This window comes from Schistocerca cancellata, chromosome 10 (assembly GCF_023864275.1).
Source record: "Schistocerca cancellata isolate TAMUIC-IGC-003103 chromosome 10, iqSchCanc2.1, whole genome shotgun sequence".
Lineage (NCBI taxonomy): Eukaryota > Metazoa > Arthropoda > Insecta > Orthoptera > Acrididae > Schistocerca > Schistocerca cancellata.
Genome location: NC_064635.1, coordinates 9,976,491 through 10,001,172, shown reverse-complemented (window position 1 = coordinate 10,001,172; position 24,682 = coordinate 9,976,491). Strand labels below are relative to the sequence as shown.

The window sequence follows — 24,682 nt, the reverse complement described above, 5'->3', positions numbered from 1 at the left end:
ACACAGTTTTAATCTGCCAGGAAGTTTCATATCAGCGCACACTCTGCTGCAGAGTGAAAATCTCATTCTGGAAACATCTCCCAGGCTGTGGCTAAGCCATGTCTCCACAATATCCTTTCTTTCAGGAGTGCTAGTTCTGCAAGGTTCGCAGAAGAGCTTCTGTAAAGTTTGGAAGGTAGGAGACGAGGTACTGGCAGAAGTAAAGCTGTGAGTACCGGGCGTGAGTCGTGCTTCGGTAGCTCAGATGGTAGAGCACTTGCCCGCGAAAGGCAAAGGTCCCGAGTTCGAGTCTCGGTCGGGCACACAGTTTTAATCTGCCAGGAAGTTTCATATCAGCGCACACTCCGCTGCAGAGTGAAAATCTCTTTCTGGAACTATACACAATTGTTTATGGATGTTCAACACAGTTTCTTTTTCTGCAACCAAGAATTTAATTACAGCACATTCCTTGTAAATCATGTCTTGTGTTGATACCATTTTGGTGTTTCACTACAGCTCTGTCATCTGTTGGAATTGTTTGAAACTTCACACACAAGCAGAAAAAACATAGAATTTGAAGCACCTAAAGGGACGTTCCTCATATATATATATTAACAGCTTGGGAAAAGAAAAAAGAAAAAAAAAGATTTTATTTATTGAAAAAACTCTTAAAAATAAGAAATATAAAATTTTGTAAATTATCTTCTTGTATGTAACCAAGCTTTTTTTCCCCTTGCAGATTGCGAGCTCTTTTCAAAGGTCTGCTTCCGAGACTTCTGCGAAGAGGTGTTGGAAGTGCCCTAATGGTGGCTGCTTATGACTACACGTATCGTTACCTTACCAATGGATTCTCAGAGTAGTTCTGTTGGTGATATAATCACAATTTGTGTCTAGTTTCTCTAGTCCAGTCAGCAATGGAGTGTGTGCATCAACAGAATTGCATGGGAGAATAGGGGTCTTTTTCATGGGATTTTAAACACTAGTATTATAGAGGAGCCATTAAGCTGAGCAAGTGATGTGGTAACAGGTTGTGAAACTTATCTGTGCCTTGATCACTGTTAACGCTTTGGGAGCTGAATGAAAATATTGGCGGTTGCTTTGTGGATTTTTTTTTTTTTTTTTAACACTGAAAAGAACATTTCCTAAAATGTGTGTAGAATATCATTGGTGCTAACTCATGTTTGTGTGCAAAGTCTTCCAAGGTAACGGAGTTGTAACCGTCTTGGCCATTTGGTAGTTTTGAGCACAGAAATGTATTTCAAATGTTCAGATATGCTATTTTTGTATGTGAAATTTGATATGAAAATAACTTATGTCTTCATATTTTATATTGTTTTTCTTTGTGCTCTGTCAGTCTCAGTGTCACATCTATTGGACAGACTGATTTTTTGTTGTTGTTGGTTTAAGTGACTGACAGTCATGCCCACGAGCAGTCAGCGTGCTTGGTGACAGAAAACTTAACATTCTTCCCAGATGAGAAAAGGAGGAGGAGGTAAATGACTGAATATAGAAATACAGAAGTTGGTGACGGAAATTTTGATAGGCTAGTGCTGTACCAATAATTTGATGTCAAAAGGTGTTTGGGCAGCTACAAGCTGTTCCATTTCTCTTGACCACCCTGAATAACTTTTTGTCCAGAAGCAAAATAAGAAATGTATCAAGCAAATGTTGTTTAGCTACGAGGGGCCATCAACCAGCACAGTCAGCTTTCTTGTAGCTAACAATGTAGGAAAAGATAGACTGCTACTTTTGTGGCGGCGTTCGTAGCGACAAACACTTCACTGTAGAAACGGCTTATGAAGTCACCGCCACACTTTTAATAGCGGGTCGACCGGTCCGCTGGAAGAGTGAACAGAAAGATGAAAACCCAAACACTCTGATTAAATAAAAGTCGGTACTTATCTTTATTAACGAAGATACAGAAACACAGTAGTGAACTCCGTGTCTACAGAAATCTGTCTAGTTCGAGTCGGAGCGGCTAGGTCAGCGTCGGCTGACGACAAACAACAACTCTGCTGCGATGAACACACAGCTGACTAGCAAGTACCCAAATCAGTGGCGAGTGTACCACTGAGCGGCGAATACAGAACTGTGTCTAGCGCTCGCAACTCCAGCGCTTAAGAAGCCAGAAGCCAGCGGTGGCGCGCGCAGACTTGCGGCGATTTCCTGTATCGCTGGCACTGCTTATGCGGACGGCGTCCGGACTTTGATGCTGCCAACCTTTTGGCAGCGGGCTCGGTTGGCATTACTGGCTAGGATATAACAGCTACTTACCATAAAAATGACACGAAGTTGCAGACAGGCACAGTTAAGACTCTTACACAAAACTTTCGGCCACTGCCTTCATCAGCAAAAGAGAAACATACACCATTCAGACGAGAATGGGGAGGAGATAATAGGACAGAGGGGTGGAAACTGTTGGGTGGAGGATGTGGGGACAGTGTGTCACCCTAGGTTGAGGCCAGGGTAATCATGGGAGCAGAAAATGTATCGTAATGATAACTCTGATCTGCACAGTTCAGAAAAGCTCGTGGTGGATGGGAGGTTCCAGATGGCTCAGGTAGTGAAGCAGCCATTGAAATCGAGCATGTTATTTTCAGCAGCATGTTGTTCCACCAGGTGGTCTAATTTGCTCTCGCCCACAGTTTGGTGATGGCTGTTCATCCTGGTGGACAGCTGGTTGGTAGTCATACTGTATAAAAAGCTGTGCAATGATTACAGCAGAGGTGGTAAATGACCTGGCTGCTTTCACAGGTGGCAGGGCCTCTGATGCAGTAGGGTAAATCTGTGACAGGACTGGTGTAGAAAGGGTGTGGAGGGGGGGATTTGGGCAGGTCTGGCACCTGGATCTTCCACAGGGACACAATCCTTATTTGTGGTAAGGAGCTGGAATTGGGAGTGACTTAGTGATGAACTAGGATGTTTGGAGGTTGGGTGGAAAGGATCTTTGGTAGAATGTTTCTCATTTCAGGGTGAAGGATGTGGTTCAGTTGTTCCAGTGTGTTGTGTTACTGGGTGATGAAGGGGGCACTCCTTTGGATCTGATTCTTGGTGATGGTGGGAGGATTGGGGGTGCGAGGGGAAATGGCCTGGGAGATCTGTTTGTGGACTAGGTCTGGGGCATAGTGTCTATGAAGCCCTTGGCGAGATGGGGAAGGCGTATCTGCAGTGGCGAGAACTCCCTGTTCTGTATGCTGAGGGTCTCACTCTGCCAGAGTTGGTGGTGTGCTTGCTAATGTGTGTGAATGGTGCGTGTTTCTCTTTTGCTGACAAAGGCTGCAGTCAAAAGCTTTGTGTAAGTGTCTTTTAATTGTGCTTCTCTGCAACTTCACATGTCGTCTACACGGTAAATAGCAGTCTGTCTTTTCCTTCATACCTGGAGTTTCTTGTAACTTTGTTAATTATGAAGATATGGACTGCATTATGTTTTTTTTTAAATAACTGCCTATATTTTTTATTTGATAATTCACTTTCTCTCCTCAAGACATGCTCTGAAACATATCACAGTGTAAAATTCACTTAAACGTGGTGTTATTTGAACGTAATGGAAAATTAACTTTGACTCTCAAGTACTGGCGTACACCGCAGGTACGCGGGGTAACTTAACTCTTCCACTTGCTGGAGCTGACAGTAAGCAAATTGAAACACACAAAAAAATGCACCCTGATCATCCAGTCAACCATCTTTAGTTAAGGAGTGTGTGAGTACAGTGTTCACTAATGAAGAGAAAGTAGAAACACTACTCATCTATGGAGAATGTGAGTTAGCAGAACAGTAAGTAGAATAATGACTACGAAGTTTTTCATGACAGATTTCATGCATAAAAATTTCTCAGTTCACTTGTTGTGTCAAATTCAGATAAAATTCCAAACTTTCTGTAATATATTCCTGAAACTGACTGTCACGAACTGACAAGGTTCTTTTATACCCACAGAATGGCACCTGTTTGGCTGGATTACGTCACGATGGTGCGTACATAGGTGGTGCCCTCTGTGTCCGTGAATTTTGCTTGTGCTCTCTATCTAGCAGCAGCATCCATCTCTTCAGGTGAGAAGTATTCCTCTGAGTTTTTTCCTTGTCAAGTGCACATTTCCGTGCATTGCTAAATGCATAGCTGGTGTCTCTTTTGAAGTTGTTTTCACAAAGTCTAATTTCAACTGCTTCTCTGATGACGAGTCCCAATAATTTCATGTGTTGGCAGAGAGCACAGCCTGTTAAATACGCACAAGATTTTGTTTGAACATACGAGAATAATTGCTCACAAATCAAACTATTGGGACCCTATGATTGGAGAAGCAGTTGAAACTAGACTTTTTGAATTCACCACCTGATGCGATGGGTGTTACTGCAAGCAATGCTAGGTATAGAGTGCGAGCAAAATCTACAGATGTAGAGGGGCGCCACCTCTGTATGTGCCATCATAGTGTAATCCGGCCAATCAGATGTTCTTCTGTGGGTGTAAAAGAGGGAATCTTGCCATTTCATGACAGCCAGTTTTAGTCGCTGATGAAGGTGATAGAGGATATCATCGAAAGCTTGGCATTTTATCCAAATTTGATGTGGCTAATGAGCTGGGAAATTTTTATGCAGTAAGTGCTATAATTATTTCTTATTGACACTATAGGTATTTAGGACAGCACTACAGCTTTCAAGTAATATCTTGTGCACAGTACTAGCAGTCCTTGATTCAAAGCTGCATCTTCATTACTTTTCTTCTGTTGTTGAAGGTGGGCAGAGGATTTCTCGCCTTGTGATCCTTCAGGAAAGAGGAAGTTTCGACATGTGGCAAAGTAGTCATAGTTAAACTCACACAGATGAATCCGCCAAAGTTACTCCACTACATTTGTAGTAATGTGATGTTTGTGTGAAAAATGTACTGTGATAGCAAGTGAATTCCCAAGTCAGAAATATAGGCTGCTACTTAGAAAAGACTTATTGCTGCTGTTATCTTCATAACAAACACAGCTATCAGAAAGGCAGTAATGCTGGTTAATGTCTACTCATTATAGGTGATGAAGATAAATGGGACATCCTACACACCAAGATAGAAACAACAAAGTCACTGATACTTAAGTGTTGAAGGGGGCAGTGCTATTGGTTCACCATTGCAGTACACATGTGGTACCAGCTGTGCGGGTCTGTACTGGATACAGCTACACATTCTGTATTCTTGCACACTGTTGAATTTGGTAACATAGTAGGCCAACTACTTTTCTGACTGGTTCACACATTCGGCAGTGTAAAATTACCATGTTGCAAAAAGAAACACAGGACTTATGAAAACAAACTACAATTACATTGCTGTCCTCACTTCCAATTTAATCACTTGCTTATTGTAACTTTCACGTAAGAATGTCAATTTCTAGAGTTTTAAGCATTGTTTTCACATGGTGGTTTGAACAAAGACTTCCATCCAGTACCCATATTGACAGGTTTCACATTTTAATTACGCAAGAATTAATGTTAACAGGTTCCCAACAAATCCTGTCAGGACATTTCCATTAGCAATGGAGGAAACATAATTACAGAGAAGTGAGTATGAGATTTGTGGATGAAGTAGAAATAGCCTGAGAGACATGCTGGAGGAGCAAGTGTGAACGACACAACAATTCGAATATGTTATCACTATAAACAAAGTTATCAGTGTTTCTTAATTTTCAGTTCTGCAAATACTTAATACAGAGTCATCTTCATGTCCTTGCTCAACCCATATTACGTAAAACATTACCAGAGTATGCTGGCTTATTATTGGCACTATATTTGTGTTCGAAGTATGACCACATATGTAACTTCAGGGTGGCGATTCTCCTAGAAAACCTGGAATTTTCAGGGAATTACATTTTATCTGGAAAAATCAGGGAATTTTGTAAAATCTCTGGGAATCCTGTGTTTTAACCTAGCATTGAGATTGTTTTATAAACCACAAATTTTAAAATACTTAATATTTCAAAGTGTGGTATATAAATTATCAATGTTTAAAACTGTGGTTAAAACACAGTTCATGCTTGGTATATAGCTCAAGTGACAGGAGAGAAAAGTCAGTACTGCTGTGTGCCTCCCCCTCCCACCCCTCCCACTCACCATTAATTTATCAGGAGCTTCTTGACACCATCGTCCTCCTGAAACCAGGAATTCTCTGCTAATTTTTTTTAACTCTCATTTGTGATATATACATTGCTGTAACCACCCACATGGAATGACTTTCCATGTAATGTGGAGGTAGCAGTGCTCCTTCCTTCCAGGACTAACAAGGAGAGGTGATATAGGTTTCGATCTCAGGTATCGCATGCTGCAGCCATACACCCTAGTGGACCCTCATTTGCGAGTAATCGATGGAAAAAAAGTTTCGGAATTTTACATGACATTCGGTAGTGTTAAAAGAAAAATTCTGTAAACAGGTTGCGGGCTGTAATAGAAAGGGTAAGGCCTTCTTGAGCTGAAGATTGTGAGTTCGAATCTCATTAGGTATTTTAAATTTAAAAAAAAATCTTTGTCTAAATGACTTTGATCATTATTTTTATTCAATTAATTGGTTTAAATGTAGTTTCTTATTTATATTTCTTCTCAGTTTTTGTTCATATCATTCTTTTTACACTCGGAATTTTTTCGAATGTGAATTTAATCATACTTATCTACTAAATACTTGAAAATTCTGATCTATTGATTAAAAATTAAAAGACGAAACAATCTATCTATATTGACTGTGCAGTGGTGTCAAAATTGTATTTTTTGCCAGAAGATGAGTGTGTAATTGTTGTACAAGCATTTAAAACATAGCCTAAATTCCTATTGTGCCATGGAAAAATAAAAACAGATCAAGATTTAAATGAAAGAAGGGATTATAATCATCATCATCATCATCATCATCATTTAAGACCGATTATACCTTTCAACGTTCAGTCTGGAGCATAGCCCCCCTAATACAGTTCCTCCATGATCCCCTATTCAGTGCTAACATTGGTGCCTCTTCTGATGTTAAACCTATTACTTCAAAATCATTCTTAACCGAATCCAGGTACCTTCTCCTCGGTCTGCCCCGACTCCTCCTACCCTCTACTGCTGAATCCATGAGTCTCTTCGGTAACCTTGCTTCTCCCATGCGTGTAACATGACCCCACCATCTAAGCCTGTTCGCCCTGACTGCTACATCTATAGAGTTCATTCCCAGTTTTTTCTTTGATTTCCTCATTGTGGACACCCTCCTGCCATTGTTCCCATCTACTAGTACCTGCAATCATCCTAGCTACTTTCATATCCGTAACCTCAACCTTGTTGATAAGGTAACCTGAATCCACCCAGCTTTCGCTCCCATACAACAAAGTTGGTTGAAAGATTGAACGGTGCACAGATAACTTAGTCTTGGTACTGACTTCCTTCTTGCAGAAGAGAGTAGATCGTAGCTGAGCGCTCACTGCATTAGCTTTGCTACGCCTCGCTTCCAGTTCTTTCACTATGTTGCCGTCCTGTGAGAATATGCATCCTAAGTACTTGAAACCGTCCACCTGTTCTAACTTTGTTCCTCCTATTTGGCACTCAATCCGTTTATATTTCTTTCCCACTGACATTACTTTCGTTTTGGAGATGCTAATCTTCATACCATAGTCCTTACATTTCTGATCTAGCTCTGAAATATTACTTTGCAAACTTTCAATCGAATCTGCCATCACAACTAAGTCATCCGCATATGCAAGACTGCTTATTTTGTGTTCACATATCTTAATCTCACCCAGCCAGTCTATTGTTTTCAACATATGATCCATAAATAATATGAACAACAATGGAGACAGGTTGCAGCCTTGTCTTACCCCTGAAACTACTCTGAACCATGAACTCAATTTACCGTCAACTCTAACTGCTGCCTGACTATCCATGTAAAGACCTTTAATTGCTTGCAAAAGTTTGCCTCCTATTCCATAATCTTGTAGAACAGACAATAACTTCCTCCTAGGAACCCGGTCATATGCCTTTTCTAGATCTATAAAGCATAGATACAATTCCCTGTTCCACTCATAACACTTCTCCATTATTTGCCGTAAGCTAAAGATCTGGTCCTGACAACCTCTAAGAGGCCTAAACCCACACTGATTTTCATCCAATTGGTCCTCAACTAATACTCGCACTTTCCTTTCAACAATACCTGAGAAGATTTTACCCACAACGCTGATTAAAGAGATACCTCTGTAGTTGTTACAATCTTTTCTGTTTCCATGTTTAAAGATTGGTGTGATTACTGCTTTTGTCCAGTCTGATGGAACCTGTCCCAACTCCCAGGCCATTTCAATTATCCTGTGTAGCCATTTAAGACCTGACATTCCACTGTATTTGATGAGTTCCGACTTAATTTCATCCACCCCAGCCGCTTTATTGCAGTGCAATCTATTGACCATTTTTTCCACTTCCTCAAATGTGATCTTATTTCCATCATCATTCCATTATAAATCAAATTAAATTCAGCAAAGTGGAGAATAGGAATAATGAATGGAATAACATGGACAAAAGAAAATGATGATAAAACAAAATAAAACAAGTGGAAATTAATACTTAAAATGAAATCACACGAGCACATATTTCAAGTGGAAAAGAATTACAGGGAGAAAAATGAGAGCAAATGAAGTTCAAACAATGATTAAAATGATGTGACAAAGAAATAAATATAATAATTACATTTGAACCAATTAGTTGAATAAAAATAATGTTCAAAAGAACATTGATAGAAATTTAAAAAGAAAAGAAAATCGAAGTACCTTACAAGAATTGAACCCACAACCGTATGCACATCAATGTGTTACCCTATCCGTCACATCAATGTCTTATCTTATCCATTACACCACAGAACCAGTCAATATGATACTACTTCTACTATCTTTCTAATGTTACTGAGTGTTACGCAAAATTATGAATTCTGCTCCTCCCCCCCCCCCCCCCCCCCCCCTTAACTTGTAAATGAAGGGCCACCAGGGTGAATGGCTACAAGGTGGTATAGCTGGGATCTTACAACCAGCTGCTGGTAGCCAGAGCAACCACAGTTCACAGCCAGGAGTTGTAAATGTCTCTGTGTCAGTTGGCTGCCAATAGCTCTCCGAGGCTACTTGAAGCTCAATCTATGTTGTTCTGCTAATATATGTGTACACATGTCTTGTTTTGATGATATTGCTTAGGCCCGTCTTATACTATCAAATTTCTTTGTCAAAGATTTGATCAAAGATATGATCAAATATTCATAAAATTTATTTGACAAAAATCTTTGACATGACGCTAAAAAGGGGTATTACACTGCCATCATATTTTTCGTCAAAGTTCAAGATGGCTGACAACAGCAACTTGTTATTAACCGCAGCAGTTGCATGTACCACAATTGCACTGTGTGCAGATGTGGAAGAGAAGTGGGGGAAAAAGCAAACCTACCTGGGTGAAGCCGTGGGTTTTACGACGAGACGATAAAAGCATTCAACAAAACTTGTTACGTAGCGTGCAGTGGAAGACGTCAAGTCATACATAAATTACTTAAGAATGGCTGATCATACATTTCAGTATGTGCTCGGTGAAGTGTATCCTCATATCACAGAGCACAGTACTCATTGAAGAACTGCTGTATCTGCAGAAGAGAGGCTCACTGTAACACTCCGATTCCTTGCTACAGGAGAGAGTTGCTCTAGCTTACAGTACAGCACTCGAATACCACAGTGCACATTAACGAAAATAATACTTGAAACGTGTGCAGCAATTTATAGAAGAACTAAAGGACCAGTGTCTGAAGGTAAATAAATGTTTGTGCATTAAGAACTATTTTTATTTTATAAACAAATCAATTACATTTTTTGTCTGAAAACCGTATCTCATGGCTAATGACCTCTGCAATATTTTTATAATGCTACCATCTTCTTAAACTATTTTTGTATTCAGGGTGTCTCATGTTGTTAAGCACCTAATCAGCTTCATACATCTCTATTAATTTTGTAGTTGATGGTACACACCAATTGCATTTACTGGCCATGTTTATAAACACACTACAGAATACAGAATGCTGCAGCGATGCTAGCGCTCCATGTGGTAACATGTCACATGGCAGTGAACAGAAGACAAGTGACTTTTATGATCAAATCTACAGCGAGGCCCTAGATTCGATCAAATTTATTAGATGACAGATAAGATTTGACAAAGTGCCCTATTACACCATCAAACTTCATTGACATAAATATTTGACATACCAACTTTGACAAAGAAATTTGATAGTGTAATACTGGACTTAGGTGATACACATTTAAGGCTTCCCAGATGAGAAATGTTCAGCTTTTGGATATTGTCATTAAGATACTAGTGTTCCATAATCATCTCATTTGAAATTCTGTAGTACGGTAGGCTTTGTTTGCTACAGCTCCACCAACATTTCATTATATTTAAGGTTTCCTTTCAATTCCTTCTTAAAAGTTTGTATAAAAAGCCTTTCACCCGAAAAAAAGAAGAGTTCAAATGCTGAAATTTGTCTTTAAAAATTGCTTCACTGAAGACAAACAGCCCCAAAGTTTAACTATTGTACACATGCTAAAGTGATGAGTATAGAAATAGCTAGGTGTGAAACTGACATCAATTCAGGACATTGGGCACTATGGGCTGCTATTCTATTCAGAATGAAAGATATGGGTGATATGGCCCCTTTTTATAACAGTACTAAGAACACAATGCCCCCAGGGGCTTCGCATTCATTTGCTAAGTACTGGCTTAGCGACCCTGGGGTTCCTGAGCTGGAGACTGGTTAGCACCGCCAGTCCCCTGTCACCGTAAGCTCTGGTCATGCTTCAGCGACCACCGTGTGGTGTGGCGGTGGAACGGTGTGTGTCTCAGGGAATGGGGATCTTGGCTTGAACGCCCAGACCGTGAGGATGAAATGAACTTCTATTAAAAAAACCTCAATCTCAAGGTGTGCTGCGTGCTGATGAGATGCATGGCTGTTGAGGTGGAACAGTCGTTAGCGAGCAACCTCCGGGGAACCTGCTGCACCTCAGTTGTATAAGGCTTACCTAGGCATGCGGGGCTTTTGTCTAGGAGGACTTCTAGTTCCCTAGCTGTTCGTGGGACTGAGATAGATCTTTCAAAATCGTCTTAGCCTTCTCCCAGCAGAAAGGATGGGTCACTAGGTAGGTATCAACACCCAATCCAACAAGAGGGTTCGTGTAGCCAGTCCTCCTGATTCAGTCAGTAGTAACAAAACACATGCTGCTTTGCAGAATGTGTTTCTTATAATTAAAAGAAAAGAGGGGAGTTTACCATTTTATATGCATAAAGGCTTAGAAGGCATTACTGGCACCATGAAATCTGTTGCTTCCAACAAGTCAAGAACCTTCATAAAGTACAATGCCTTGGGGAGTTTGCAATAGAAACTGAATTTCACACCACCTTGAACTACAGAAAGGGTATTGTGACTTGCAGGGATCTCGTTGACATTCCCCAAGAAGAACGGAAAAATGAATGGTCCCGGGAAGGTATTGTCGATGTGCAACACATTATGAAATGGATGGATGGCACTCTCGTGAAGTTAAACTCGTTTATCCTTACTTTTAACAGCGCCAACTACCGGAGCATGTGAAGATAGGTTTCCTATGTCTCAGTGTACGGCCTTATTACCCCAATCCAATGCGGTGTTTTAAATGCCAGCACTTTCGACACACTACTCTTGGCTGTCAAGGGGAAGCCACTTGCGGGAAATGTGGTAAAGCCACCCACGAGGGAGTTGGTTGCTCCACTCCTCCCAAGTGTGTCAGCTGCTCTGGGGTTCATCCTGTGTGGAGCAGAGACTGTAGAGTTTTCCTTGAGGAACAGAAGATACAGGAGATTAACACCACAAAGCGCATCCCGTATGGTGAAGCGAAGAAGCTATGTAAGTCCATGCAGCCATCCACGTTCGCCGCCTCCTTTTCTTCCCTTCTGAAACAGCCGGTCCTGAAAACTGATGTCGCTACACAAATGGAGGTTGCTGCTGTCAGCACAAGCACTTGCATGTGTCCCTGCACTTGTGTCTAACCCTGTCCCTCCCCTGAGAACTTCTGAAAAAGCTGTGGTTGCTGACATTGTGGAGCTCCCTGCCTCTCCAAAGGTTCCACCTGGTATGCTGTCAAATGCTGCCACACCCTCAACTGCAGTTCTGACTGCAAAGTCTACCCAGGGGAAAAAATCCAAGGCAAAACGTCCAACACCGGTGGAATCGTGCAGAAAACAGCCTGACGATGTCAACATTGACCTCTCTGACATCTCATTCGATTTTTCTTTAGAGGAGCTTGATGTCAGATTGGGGCAACCATCTCGCTCCAAACCTGAGCCTCCACCCGTTGTGGGCTCCCCTCCCCGTCAGAAAGTCAGGATGAAAGTACTACCCCCCAGTAGATGGCTCCCATTATACAGTGGAACATGAATGGGTTCAGTACGCACATGGAGGAACTGAAGCTGGTAGAGCAGGAACGCCATCTGTGCTTGTGCTTGCAGGAAACACATTTCAAAGCACCTGATGCCCATGCACTACAGGGCTATACCCTATATCGCAAGGACGATATGACTGGGGAAAGAGCCAGAGGAGGGGTTGCTGTGTTTGTCAATAATCTGCACCACTCCTCTGCTCTTCCCCTGGATACTGACCTGCAAGCAGTTGCAGTTGAAATTTCTGCATGTCAGAGGCTTACAGTTTGTTCTCTTTATTTACCTTCACTGGATGCAGTAGACTCTGAGGTTCTCACAGATCGTATCGCGCATCTCTCCCAACCATTTCTCCTCCTGGGAGACTTCAATGCCAACCATGTCTTGTGGGGCTCAATGTCTACTTGCCATCGGGGTCGAGTTTTGAAGAGCCTCCTGACATCTCGAGAGCTGTGCCTCGTAAACACTGGTAGTCCAACTCGTTTCTATGGCGCTACTGGGTCATTCTCAGCCATCGACCTATCTCTCTGCTCTCCAGCGCTTGCCAACTCTGTTCACTGGGAGGTCATTGACGACCTTCATTCCAGCGACCACTTCCCGATCCTCCTTCAGCTACTCGATGGTGTGTTGCTGGAACAGAAGCCACCAACGTGGATGATTGGCAGGGCTAACGGGACGCTGTTCGGCCAGTTGACTGTGTTTGAACACAGTGACAGCGTCCAGAATGGGTGGGTGGATCACATCACGCATGTGATCCATCGTGCTGCTGATCTATCCATACCAACATCTTTTGGCCCTCTTCAGAGGCGACCTGTCCCATGGTGGACAGATGAGTGCCATTTAACCATCCAGGACAGGCATGCAGCTCCTCGACGGTTTAAACACCGCCCGACAGCGGACAATCTCTCAACCTTTTGAATCGCGAGAGCCAAGGCTCGCCGTGTCATTAAAGAGAGCAAAAAGTGGTCATGGCATGAGTTCCTGAACTTGATCAGTCGTTCCACTTGTTCCTAAAAAGTATGGGAAGCCATCCGGAGGATTTCTCGTAAACACAGCCGTTTACCGATAGCTTCAGTGCTGAACCAGGGGTGCCTCCAAACAACACCTAGAAACATTGCTTAGATGCTGGCCGAGCATTTTGCACAAACTACTGCCAATGCAAGCTAGGATCCACCATTTCGTCACTACCATGTGACTGTCGAGAGGGAAAAGTAGGACTTTAGGTCAAACAGTTCTGAGGCCTACAACTCCCCTTTCTCGATGTGGGAGCTCGAATCGGCCCTGACTGAGACTTCTTACACTGCACCCGGTCACGGCCACATCTGGTATGTCATGCTTTGACATGTGCCAGCAGCGTCAAAGGAAATCCTCCTTGAATGTTTTAATCTAATATGGCAGACTGGTGTCTTCCTCAACTTGTAGAGGAAGGCAATTCTAATCCCTCTCATCAAACTAGGAAAGGACCACACACATCCCAGTATTACTTGGGGTATCCCCTTGACGAGCTGTGTAGGAAAGACCCTAGAATGGATGGTTAACTGTCGTCTCATCTGGCTTTTAGAAACCAGGTAACTCCTTAGCGGCTCTCAGTGTGAGTTCCGAAAGTTTCAGTCCACGGTCGACAACCTGACCCTCCTAGGAGCGGCTGTTCAGCAAGCTTTCCTCCGTCAGCATCTCCGTGTCAGTATATTCTTTGATATCAGTAACGTTAACGATACTACTTGGAGAGACAGTATTCGCGCAGAACTGCATCAATGGGGCTTTTGTGGCCACCTCCCCATTTTCATTCAGTCTTTCCTGTCTCAGTGGTTTTTTCGGACCTGAGTTGGTCAGACACTGTCTGATCAATTTGAGCAGGAGAATGGTGTCCTCCCAGGGCAGTGTTTTAAGTGTTACCATGTTTGCCGTCACCATCAACAGTATAACATCTTCGGTAAGGAGTCCAGTACAGTGCTCCCTATTTGTGTCCAGTGTTGCAACGGTGAGCCGTCAGTTGCAACTTGGCGGTGGTTTGAGGAGTGGGCTGCAAAGATGGGTTTTCAGTTTTCTGCCGATAAGTGTGTGTGTGTGTTCATTTTAATCGTTCTCGTCATCCTTTTAATTTGCCTCCCTTGCATATAGGGGGCAGACACTATCCTACATTTCAGAGACACGGTGTGGTTTCTGGGCCTTATTTTTTACTCCAGATTGTCATGGTTGCCACACCTGCGAGACTTGAAAGCCAGAACCCTGAAGGTGCTGAACATCCTTGTGCCTTAGCCACAGGTTTTGGGGAGCAGACAGGGCACGTCTTCTCCAGTTTTATTGGGCTTTTCTGCGTTCGCAGCTGGATTACAGTGTATGGGTCAGCGAGGCCCCCTTATTTGCGGATCCTTGACGCTGTCCACAGTGTGGGGATTTGACTGGCCATGGGCACTTCTCGGACTAGTCCCATACCCAGCCTCTGTGCCGAGGCAGGAGAACCGCCACTTACCATCCGGCAGCAGCTCCTGTTGGTGTGCCAGGCTTGTAAGTTTCTTGCAGCTCCAGCCTCACCTACTCACCATATTGTTGCTCGTCCGCCTCTGGAGTGCCTTTTTTCCATCTGTCCACGAGCCACAATGCCGTTAGGGATCCGTGTGCAACGTGTGCTGGAGTACCTTGGTGAGGAGCCCGTACAGCCCCAAATCCGGGGTTTTAACCACCTGCCACCTGGTTACTGGAGAGGCCCAGGGTGATTTTAGATTTGGTGTGTTACAAGAGAGATTGCACTCCTGCCACCATGTTTAATGCAACATTTTCTTCTATTTTATCCGAGCACCAAGACTATGTAGCGGTCTTTACAGATGGGTCAAAACAGGAGGATTCTGTTGGTTGCTCTGTTGTTTTTCCAGATCGTGTCCTCGATGTCTGACTGCCTCAAGCATTTACTGTCTCTGATGCAGAGTTGTCTGCAATCTTGTGGGCACTGGAGCAGATGAGATGCTCTTCCCGTCCTAAATTTCTTGTCTTTTCCGATTCACTAAGTGCCCTTCACTCATTGCAACGTTTGTATCTAGCAGATAATTAGTCCAGAACATCCAGGATGCCCTCCTCCAACTACAGCAACTAGGGAAGGAGGTGATTTTCTGCTGGGTTCCAGGGCACATTGGCATTGCTGAGAATGAAAGGGCAGATCTCGCAGCCAAGGAGGCATGTCTCGATCCACAAGTATTTCAGTGTGCCATCCCCCTGCACGCACTCACCTCGCTATTGAGCTCATGAGTCATGCGTCGGTGGGAGGATGAGTGGTTAGAAATAACTGACAATAAGCTCCATTTAGGTAAGCCCACAACACATGTGTGGTGTACTTCTTTCCAGCCCCATAGATGGGACGAGGTTCTCCTTACTCGGCATCGGGTAGGCCACAGTCCTATGGCGCATGGCTTCCTGCTTCGGCAAGAGGACCCTCCAATGTGTGGTACGTGTGGTGTCCAGGTCACTGTGCACCACGTTTTATTGGATTGCATTTTATTTTCTGAGCAGCGGGCCGCAGCTGACTTGCCGGCGGATATGCCATCCCTTTTAGGAAATACTCAAACGAATATGGTTAAAGTTTTAAAGTTCTGTGACTTGGCCAATGTTTTTACCAAGATTTTAGGGAGAGAGTCTTAATTTCTTCACAGGATAACTGGCTCGCCCATATTTTACGTAAATGGCCAGCCAGTGCCTGTGATAACAGATAGCAAGGCTCAGATTGATGCCTTGTTTGCTGACTTCCAAATTCCTTTGATGCCGTTCCATTGTTTCCTGCAAAGAAAAAACATGCTTGTTGTGGGGTCTCACTATCAATAAGAGAGCAAACACTATCTCTGTTAAGTTTGATAAGTATTTCTGGGCTGAGCATTTGACAAAGAATATAAAAAAGTGAGTGTGTGAGGGAAACATTCCACGTGGGAAAAATGTATCTAAAAACAAAGATGATGTGACTTACCAAACGAAAGTGCTGGCAGGTCAATAGACACACAAACATACACACAAAATTGAAGCTTTCGCAACCAACAGTTGCTTCGTCAGGAAAGAGGGAAAGACGAAAGGATGTGGGTTTTAAGGGAAAGGGTAAGGAGTCATTCCAATCCCGGGAGCGGAAAGACTTACTTTAGGGGGAAAAAAGGACAGGTATACACTCGCACACACAATATATATCCATCCGCATACACACAGACACAAGCAGACATTTGTAAAGGCAAAGAGTTTGGGCAGAGATGTCAGTCAAGGCGGAAGTACAGAGGCGACGATGTTGTTGAAAGACAGGTGAGGTATGAGCGGCGGCAAATTGAAATTAGAAATTAGCGGAGATTGAAGCCTGGCAGATAACGAGAAGAGAGGATATACTGAAGGGCAAGTTCTCATCTCCGGAGTTCTGACAGGTTTGTGTTAGTGGGAAGTATCCAGATAACCCGGACGGTGTAACACTGTGCCAAGATGTGCTGGCCATGCACCAAGGCATGTTTAGCCACAGGGTGATCCTCATTACCAACAAACACTGTCTGCCTGTGTCCATTCATTCAAATGGACAGTTTGTTGCTGGTCATTCCCACATAGAAAACTTCACAGTGTAGGCAGGTCAGTTGGTAAATCACGTGGGTGCTTTCACACGTGGCTCTGCCTTTGATCGTGTACACCTTTCGGGTTACAGGACTGGAGTAGGTGGTGGTGGTGGGAGGGTGCATGGGACAGGTTTTACACCGGGGGCGGTTACAAGGGTAGGAGCCAGAGGGTAGGGAAGGTGGTTTGGGGATTTCATAGGGATGAACTAAGAGGTTACGAAGGTTAGGTGGATGGCGGAGAGACACTCTCGGTGGAGTGGGGAGGATTTCATGAAGGATGGATCTCATTTCAGGGCAGGATTTGAGGAAGTCATATCCCTGCTGGAGAGCCACATTCAGAGTCTGATCCAGTCCCGGAAAGTATCCCATCACAAGTGGGGGCACTTTTGGGGTTCTTCTGTGGGAGGTTCCGGGTTTGAGGAGATGAGGAAGTGGCTCTGGTTATTTGCTTCTGTACCAGGTCGGGAGGTTAGTTGCGGGATGCGAAAGCTGTTTTCAGGTTGTTGGTGTAATGGTTTTTTTTGCCTTTACAAATGTCAGCTATACCTGTCCTCCTCTCCCCCTAAGGTAAGTCTTTCCGCTCCCGGGATTGGAATGACTCCTTACCCTCTCCCTGAAAATCCACATCCTTTCGTCTTTCCCTCTCCTTCCCTCTTCTTCGTCTGCCATAATTACTTCTCATTTTTGACCGTGAATACAATACTGATTTTTATCGGACTTCCTCTTCAGGAAGCTAAGTGACATGACATTAGCATAGTGCACGAAAGAAAAGAAAACTTTTGTGGTTTTTGCACCATAGTGTCGGGGCTTTTCCTTATGTATCCATACAAGTGGTATCTCAGTCCATTGTACACTCGTGTTCAGGAAAAACGACATCTTGAACAACTAGAGATAGGACATTCATATTCACAGGACATGTACATTAGCATGTTCTGCAGAAATAATTAGCATTTCAGTCACCTTGGTTCAGCAAGTGTCCTGTTACCTAGTAGCCACAGGGTCTGCAATGGGCCCTGATAACTTGTTCCAAGAGTGATGGCATTGATGCGTGTAAGGCGCGAGTTGCGTCCTGTGGTATATCCATCCGTGCTGCATTAATCTGGTTCCATAGTTCATCTGTGGTGGTTGACATTGGGTCACAGTGCTGCACCCGTCATTTTGCCATATCCCACACATCTTCTGTCAGCTATAAGTCTGGTGTTGATCTGGTAGCCCAGGATGACATCCTGTGCCACCAAGAAGGCACATGTTCTTGCAGTGTGTGTCTTGCTGAAAATGGTGTTGTATAGAAAATGGCTATGGGTTGCAGGATTCATTCACATGCATCACCCTGGTCACAGTGCCCCGGACAGACAATTACTGTGATTTGCGATTGTACCTAATAGCACCCCACATCATAGGGCCTCAAATTGGCAATGTATATCTTGTGTGAATGCAGTCACTGTGATGCTGCTCCCTGTGCCTGCAGCGAACCAAAATGTGGCCATCATTTTCAAACAAAAACCTGGATTGATGTGAAAACACTATCTGAAGCCATTCCCGTCTCCAGTGACGTTGTTCCATACACCATTGTGATCAAGCGTGTTTCTGCACATTCCTCAAAGGTAGGTGGAGAAGTGGACGACACAACATGTAACCCACACTACATGTAATAAATGGCAACAGACTGTTACCCATGATAGTGTACAATGTGTTATACTTCTCCATTGTTGCGCCAGATCTGAGGAGGGTGCAGATGTTTCCTACAATGCCATTCAGACGAGGTGTCGATCTTCTCGGGGGGTGGGGGTTGTCTGGGTGGTGTGACCTGACCCATCTCATTCTGTTCTACGTCCGTCTGTGAACCATTCTGCACGCACCTGTTGCACTACTGAAACACTTTGTCTACATGAGCCGCAATTTCACGGATGGATGCATACATTCTCTCATACCAATAATGCACCCTCTTTCAAACTCGCTGGTTTGACAATACAGCTCATGCATACATCTGCTAGGCATCTTGCATGCCTGCTCAACTGACACTGATACATTACCATTGGTTTATAGTGACAATGAGAATCGCATGCACATTTTACCGGTAGGTTGTGTTGCACTGTGATATTGATGTTGACCTCGAACCCGCAGGCCGACATGGTTCAAATGCTACTCATTTCTGCATAGCATACTAATGTACACGTCCTATGAAATGAACACCCTATCTCTAGTCTTTCAAGGTGGTGTGTTTTTTGTGATCACAAGTGTATGTCCTTTGTTCCTATAGCCCCTCTGATCTTGACCTTCGCTAGTCCCTGTACGTACCTCTGTGCCCAGCCTCACACATGCTGTGTACCCCCAAGTGGATATGCCACCATTTGGTCTCCCCCAAATCCCTCCTGAATCACTCAGGCAGCACTATAGTGTCATTTTGTCTCCCCATTCCATACCTCTACTACACTTCCATTACCCGCCCAGCTGAGGTCACTGTTCATTGCAGGTGTGTGTGTGTGTGTGTGTGTGTGTGTTTTTCCACATCTGAAGGATTCTCTCTGGTAGCTTGTAATATCTAACAGTCTTCTTTTAATGCTGCTGCCTGTCGCTCAAGAGATCCTCTACGTGGTGAGTAGCAATCTGTCCTGTTTCATATCGTTACCCTATGGATATAATTTTTTAACCTGTTGTAGAATCAAATACTGCTTGTATCTCAATATTATTAACAAGTGAAGTGATGTAATTAATCAACCATACATTGCTTTAACTTTTTAGTAAATGGAAATTTCACAAACTGAAGTCTTTCTAATTGAAATTTGCAAATTAAGGCACACTCATTCAGCTGATTTTTCACTGTCATTTTGTTTTGAGAAATAAAAAGCTTACAGTAGAAACCCAAGTTCGCAAACTCAGAGAGAAACATTTCCTGTCAGAAACAAAATGCAAAGAGTGCATCTTACTTTTGAGTCACTTTATTTTCTGGATTGCTTTGTTTTTAAACTAATTTGTTGTAAAAGTCAGAAAAGAAACAGTGAAATTCAATGTTCACTTTGCTGATATCGTTTACAAACATCTTTTTCGTCGTCATCCCAGTTAGTTCTGTTATTAGTTCTGAATTTTTAAACATATTGTATAAGTTCCATTTGTCTTACTGTTTGCATCCTGAGGATCTCATTTCTTTGTGACATGTCGATATGAAAATGTATGTCACTTTAGGAATTATTAACAGCAGGTGTAGGTGAAGTAACTACATTTTGAATACAGTTAGCCACCTCCTAAGACACAGTTTAAAAAAATGAAATCAAACTGTCTAAAATATTTACCATCTGACATAAACTACTTGTAGATAGATTGTATATAAACTGTTATGACGACGCCGAACGAATAGTCGCCAATGTGAGTGACTGGTGGCCAATGCTAAGTAGAAACATACAAATCTGTTCTTTCCACATACAACAGGTTTGTCAGTGGAGTCAATAAGGAGCTGGCTGCACGGTCTCGGTCTACAACGACTAAAATAATTAGAAGTCGTTGGTAAAAAATAATATATCGTACTTAGCTGGTGGTACTGGAGTCTTCATAGTCCGGATGAGTATAATTACAAACAGAGAGCTATAGAGGCATCACATAGGCCGTACTTTAACGAAGCACCTTGTTAGAGGTTGCTTCCTATCAGCTGAAGGCTATCCTACTTTCCTACTTGATGTCCCAAGCAAGAGTGGACAAGTGCTCACTAGAGACTCGTTACAAGACGCGGAGCGGCACTAGTTATGACTCGCGGGTCCACTGATACCTGTACAGACCGCGGTCGATAACTGCAACCCCAACAAGTGTGGTATCGAGTGTTGATACCACATTCCTCTCCCTCAAATCTGCGAACTGCTGTTGAATATGGCTTACGGCCGCCAGGGTGGAGGACCCCATGCTGATGTAGTTGAGGGGACGGGGAGCCTGACTGCAGGCGAGGCATGCCCACCCACACCTTGCCATTCAGACCGAGGGGAGAGTGGAAACACCTGGAAACCTACTTCAGGGTGCACATCAACATGAGGTTTCTGCAATTATGGGAGGAACCAAAGGGCCGACCTCCGTTGGGTTGGGACACCTGACCGGCAACAAGGACTGGAAACTCAGAAGTGCAGACTGTTCTATGGCGGGTGATGTGCTGAAACTGGAATTTTACTGTGCACCATCACAGTTGACGGCACCTGGTCCATATGCTCATCTGCTCGACACAGCAATGCTGGTACTGCGGGCGACTACAGTACGAGACGTGGCGTCTGCGCCGGCGCATTGCCGCTTGGCAAAGGCGGAGCTATGGGCCCTGGCACCCGGGGGCGAGGAGAGCGAGGAAGAGGTCCTCGTGGGGGCAGCCCTGTCGGCGCCGACACTGGAAACATAGGTAAGCGGCAAAGACCTCACGACTAAAGAGGTGCATCTGATTCTGATGCCTGCACACTTCACCAGATGGATCTGATATTACAAACATAGTGCAGCCAAGATGGCGAAGAATGCACCCTTTTCAACCATTAGCGATTGCCGTGGAAATGGTGAAAATAGACAATATCATCTGGCAAGAATTTGTGGCCCTGCTGTGGCAAAGAAACGCGGTACGGAAGATGCAACAAATTTATCAAAGTTCTGTGAGGATGACCATGCAACAATTCAGACGGTGAAGAACCGTCACAGGGCTGCTTTTGGTATGAATATAAAAACAACAGAGCGTCCTCATGTGAATGAGAGGCATGTAATTTAGACATTTACGACTTACACATCTGAATGAATCTTTCAGCAGCTCCGTTCAATTGAGGAGAGAATGGTGCTGAAGTTAAATGCTGAATACCATTAGATTCACAAAAGGTTTTGAACTTTGCAGACACAAGTTAAGGTCCATTGTCGGTGACAGTGACTTGTGGCAACCCGTCTATGCAAAATATAGAAGACAAAGTTTTGATTGTAGCAGACGATGTCGTTGATGACATGCGAACAACAAATGGAAAACTGCTAAAAGAATCAAAAAGAATTAACCATCATGCGTACCAAAAAGGACCAGCGAAACCTAAATGTAAGCGATTCCACGGCAAAGTTGCCTTAAGCCCAGAGAGAATTTTCTACGGAGGTGCGGATTGGTTTTCTGCACACACAGAATGAGAAGAACAAATCTTGATTATGTCAGCATCAATTCCAAACCAGGTACAGTGACAGCAAGCTAACTGTTTTGTCCATACGATACCCCAATGACTTTGGTGAAGAAGTCGTAGCACAGCTGACTGCGAAGAATGTGGAACAACAACACGAGACCGATCGACTCTGTGCGGAGCAAGAGGACACCATGGCGGACAAAATGTTGTTGTCTGTTCACAAAAAGATGACGAACCAATGTATCTTCAATCCGATTTTTAGACAAAGTCCATTGCATAGTGACATAACGCAAAACAACAGTTAATACTGGGTTGGTAGCTGTCGGTGTGGCTATACGACGAAAGTCAACAGGAAGACTTTCCAGAACATCATTATTTTGCACATCTATGAATATACAAGCCTGTTTGGAAGAGTTGAACAACATGTCTTCAGCTATTGGCAATCAAGATAACATGTTGGCATTACCGTGCTGGGCAGTAGGCCGGTACAAGATGACGTAATGATACTGCGACAAAAATAGTGACCAACGAATAAATTTTTGAGCTGTACGCAGAGGCACGGGCTTTGATGGGTGAACCAAAGATGTCAAAGTTTTATGGTCTTTGAGAACTGTAAATTTGCGACCATATAAGATGTCATGGAATTTCATAACTCCTAAAATCAAAGTGAGAGTTTCCTTCTCAATCTGGGAGTAGTTATGCTGCGCAGAGGAGAGTAGCTCCGATACAAATGCAATTGGGCGATCGCGCAAACCAAATTTGTGAGAAAGAACAGTTCCGATCCCGAAATCTGAAGCGTCAACCATGAGGACAAGAGGTTTTGTAGGATCAAAGGGCGTAAGACATGTAATCAATAACAATGCAGATTTAAGCTGCTGAAAGGCTCATTCGCATTCAGGTGAGCAAATGAACGGAATGTTCTTTCAACGTAGTCGATGTAATGGTGCTGCAAGAGATGATGTGTGAGGCAAAAACTTGTGATAAAAATTGAGCTTTCCAAGGACAGATTGTAATTCTGTAACTGTCTTGGGTGCTGGTAGCTCTGATATTGCTTGTAAATGATCTGGACTTGGATGGATGCTTTGAGAGTTTATTATGTGCCCTAAGTAGGATAACTGTTCAGGAAAAAAAAAAAAAAAAGAAAAAGAAAAAAAAAAAAAGCTACACTTGTCCCTATTGAGTCTAATTCTGTTCTCACGTAGCACTTCAAATAACTGTCTCAAATTATGCAAATGTTCATGCTGTGTAGAACCTGAAACTACGATGTCATCTAGGTAATTACACACCGAAGGAATAGACACACAAAGAGTCTGTAAGTACTGCTGAAATAGTGCTGGGGGAGAGGCACATCTGAATGGAAGTCTCTTAAATTTGTAGAGACCGAAATGGGTATTCACTCCAAGAATATTCTGGGATTCTTCAGGAACCTAAAGATATGCATCTTGCAAATCGAACTTAGAAAAATATTTGTGTGGACTCAATTCGTCAAACAAGTCTTCTGGATGTGGCAAAGGAAATGTTGCAACAAGAAGTTGAGGATTGACGGTGGCTTTAAAATCCACACACAGTCACCAGATTGTTTCGTTAAGATAACCAATGGTGAAACCCATAGTGATGCTGTCACTGGTTCAATCACTCCTCCCTCGATCCTCAAGTTGATGCAGTGTTTTAGCAACTTCTTCGCAAAGCATGTGAGGCACTGTGCGAGCACAGAAAAATTTAGGCTGTGCATTGTCCTGCAATTCAATATGCGCCTGAAAATTTTTTGCGCAACCTAAACCTGGTGAAAAAATGTCAACAAAATTTTGACATAGTTCAGAAACACTGTTTGTGGGGAACACTTTTAGTGAGGCTAGTACGTCATTGCACACAGTTAAGGAGAATACATCAAATAAATCGAGACCAAAAATATTTACCGATGAGAGGGAAAACAAAAAAAAAGGTTGAGTTTGTCCATGGTATGTCACTGGCAAACTACACAGTACTAATACCGGGATACTTTGACCACTGTAGGTAGCTAACGTAACATTTTCAATGCAATGGAGGTGAACCAAGAAATTCGTGAGTTTTACGATTCATTAGTGAAACAGACACTCCAGTGACCAACTGAAAAGGAATCGTCTGATTCTGAATATTCAAGTCGACAAAAAGCTGGTTCTGCCGTCGGCAAAAAATGTCAGTCTCAGAAGCCATGTTCACTGGCAAATGTGAACAGGCAGATCGGGCATGGTGGGACACCTTTCGTCAGCATGCACTAGCTTTACAAGCAAAATTGTCACAATTGGGCAAGGGCACTAGTACTGGAGGCGAATTTACAACATTTATTTCCATTGCTTGTGGCTCGGTGTGGTAAGAAGTCTTATATCGGGAACCGGTCTCGCAGAAGTTACTTTGTCTGGAAACGTGATACTGAGCATTAGATTTTTGTCGTTTGAGGCACACTACCTGGACATGTCCCTTCTTGTTGCAAAAATGGTACACGGGCTTGCGCGATGGACAATTCTGGCGCGAGTGCTTTGAATTACATTGCGGGCATGAGCCCAAAGGAGGTGGCTGCTGCCGGCACGTAACAGATGTCTGTTTCCCGGAAGTGAATTGGGCAGGAGCTCGCCGAGCCGGTAC

General features: G+C 43.4%; 1 protein-coding gene across 15 annotated transcripts in view; it reads left to right on the top strand.

Moving 5' to 3' along the window:
• Positions 1–1,307, top strand: part of LOC126106324 (mitochondrial 2-oxodicarboxylate carrier-like) — a 185,220-nt gene extending 183,913 nt beyond the window's left edge. For all 15 annotated transcript variants that reach the window (XM_049912571.1, XM_049912566.1, XM_049912573.1 and 12 more), the window contains one exon: positions 719–1,307. In XM_049912571.1, coding sequence (XP_049768528.1) covers positions 719–839 — 121 coding nt within the window. In that variant the 3' untranslated portion in view covers positions 840–1,307. The remainder of the gene's footprint in view (positions 1–718) is intronic.
• The last annotated feature ends 23,375 nt before the right edge of the window (positions 1,308–24,682 follow it).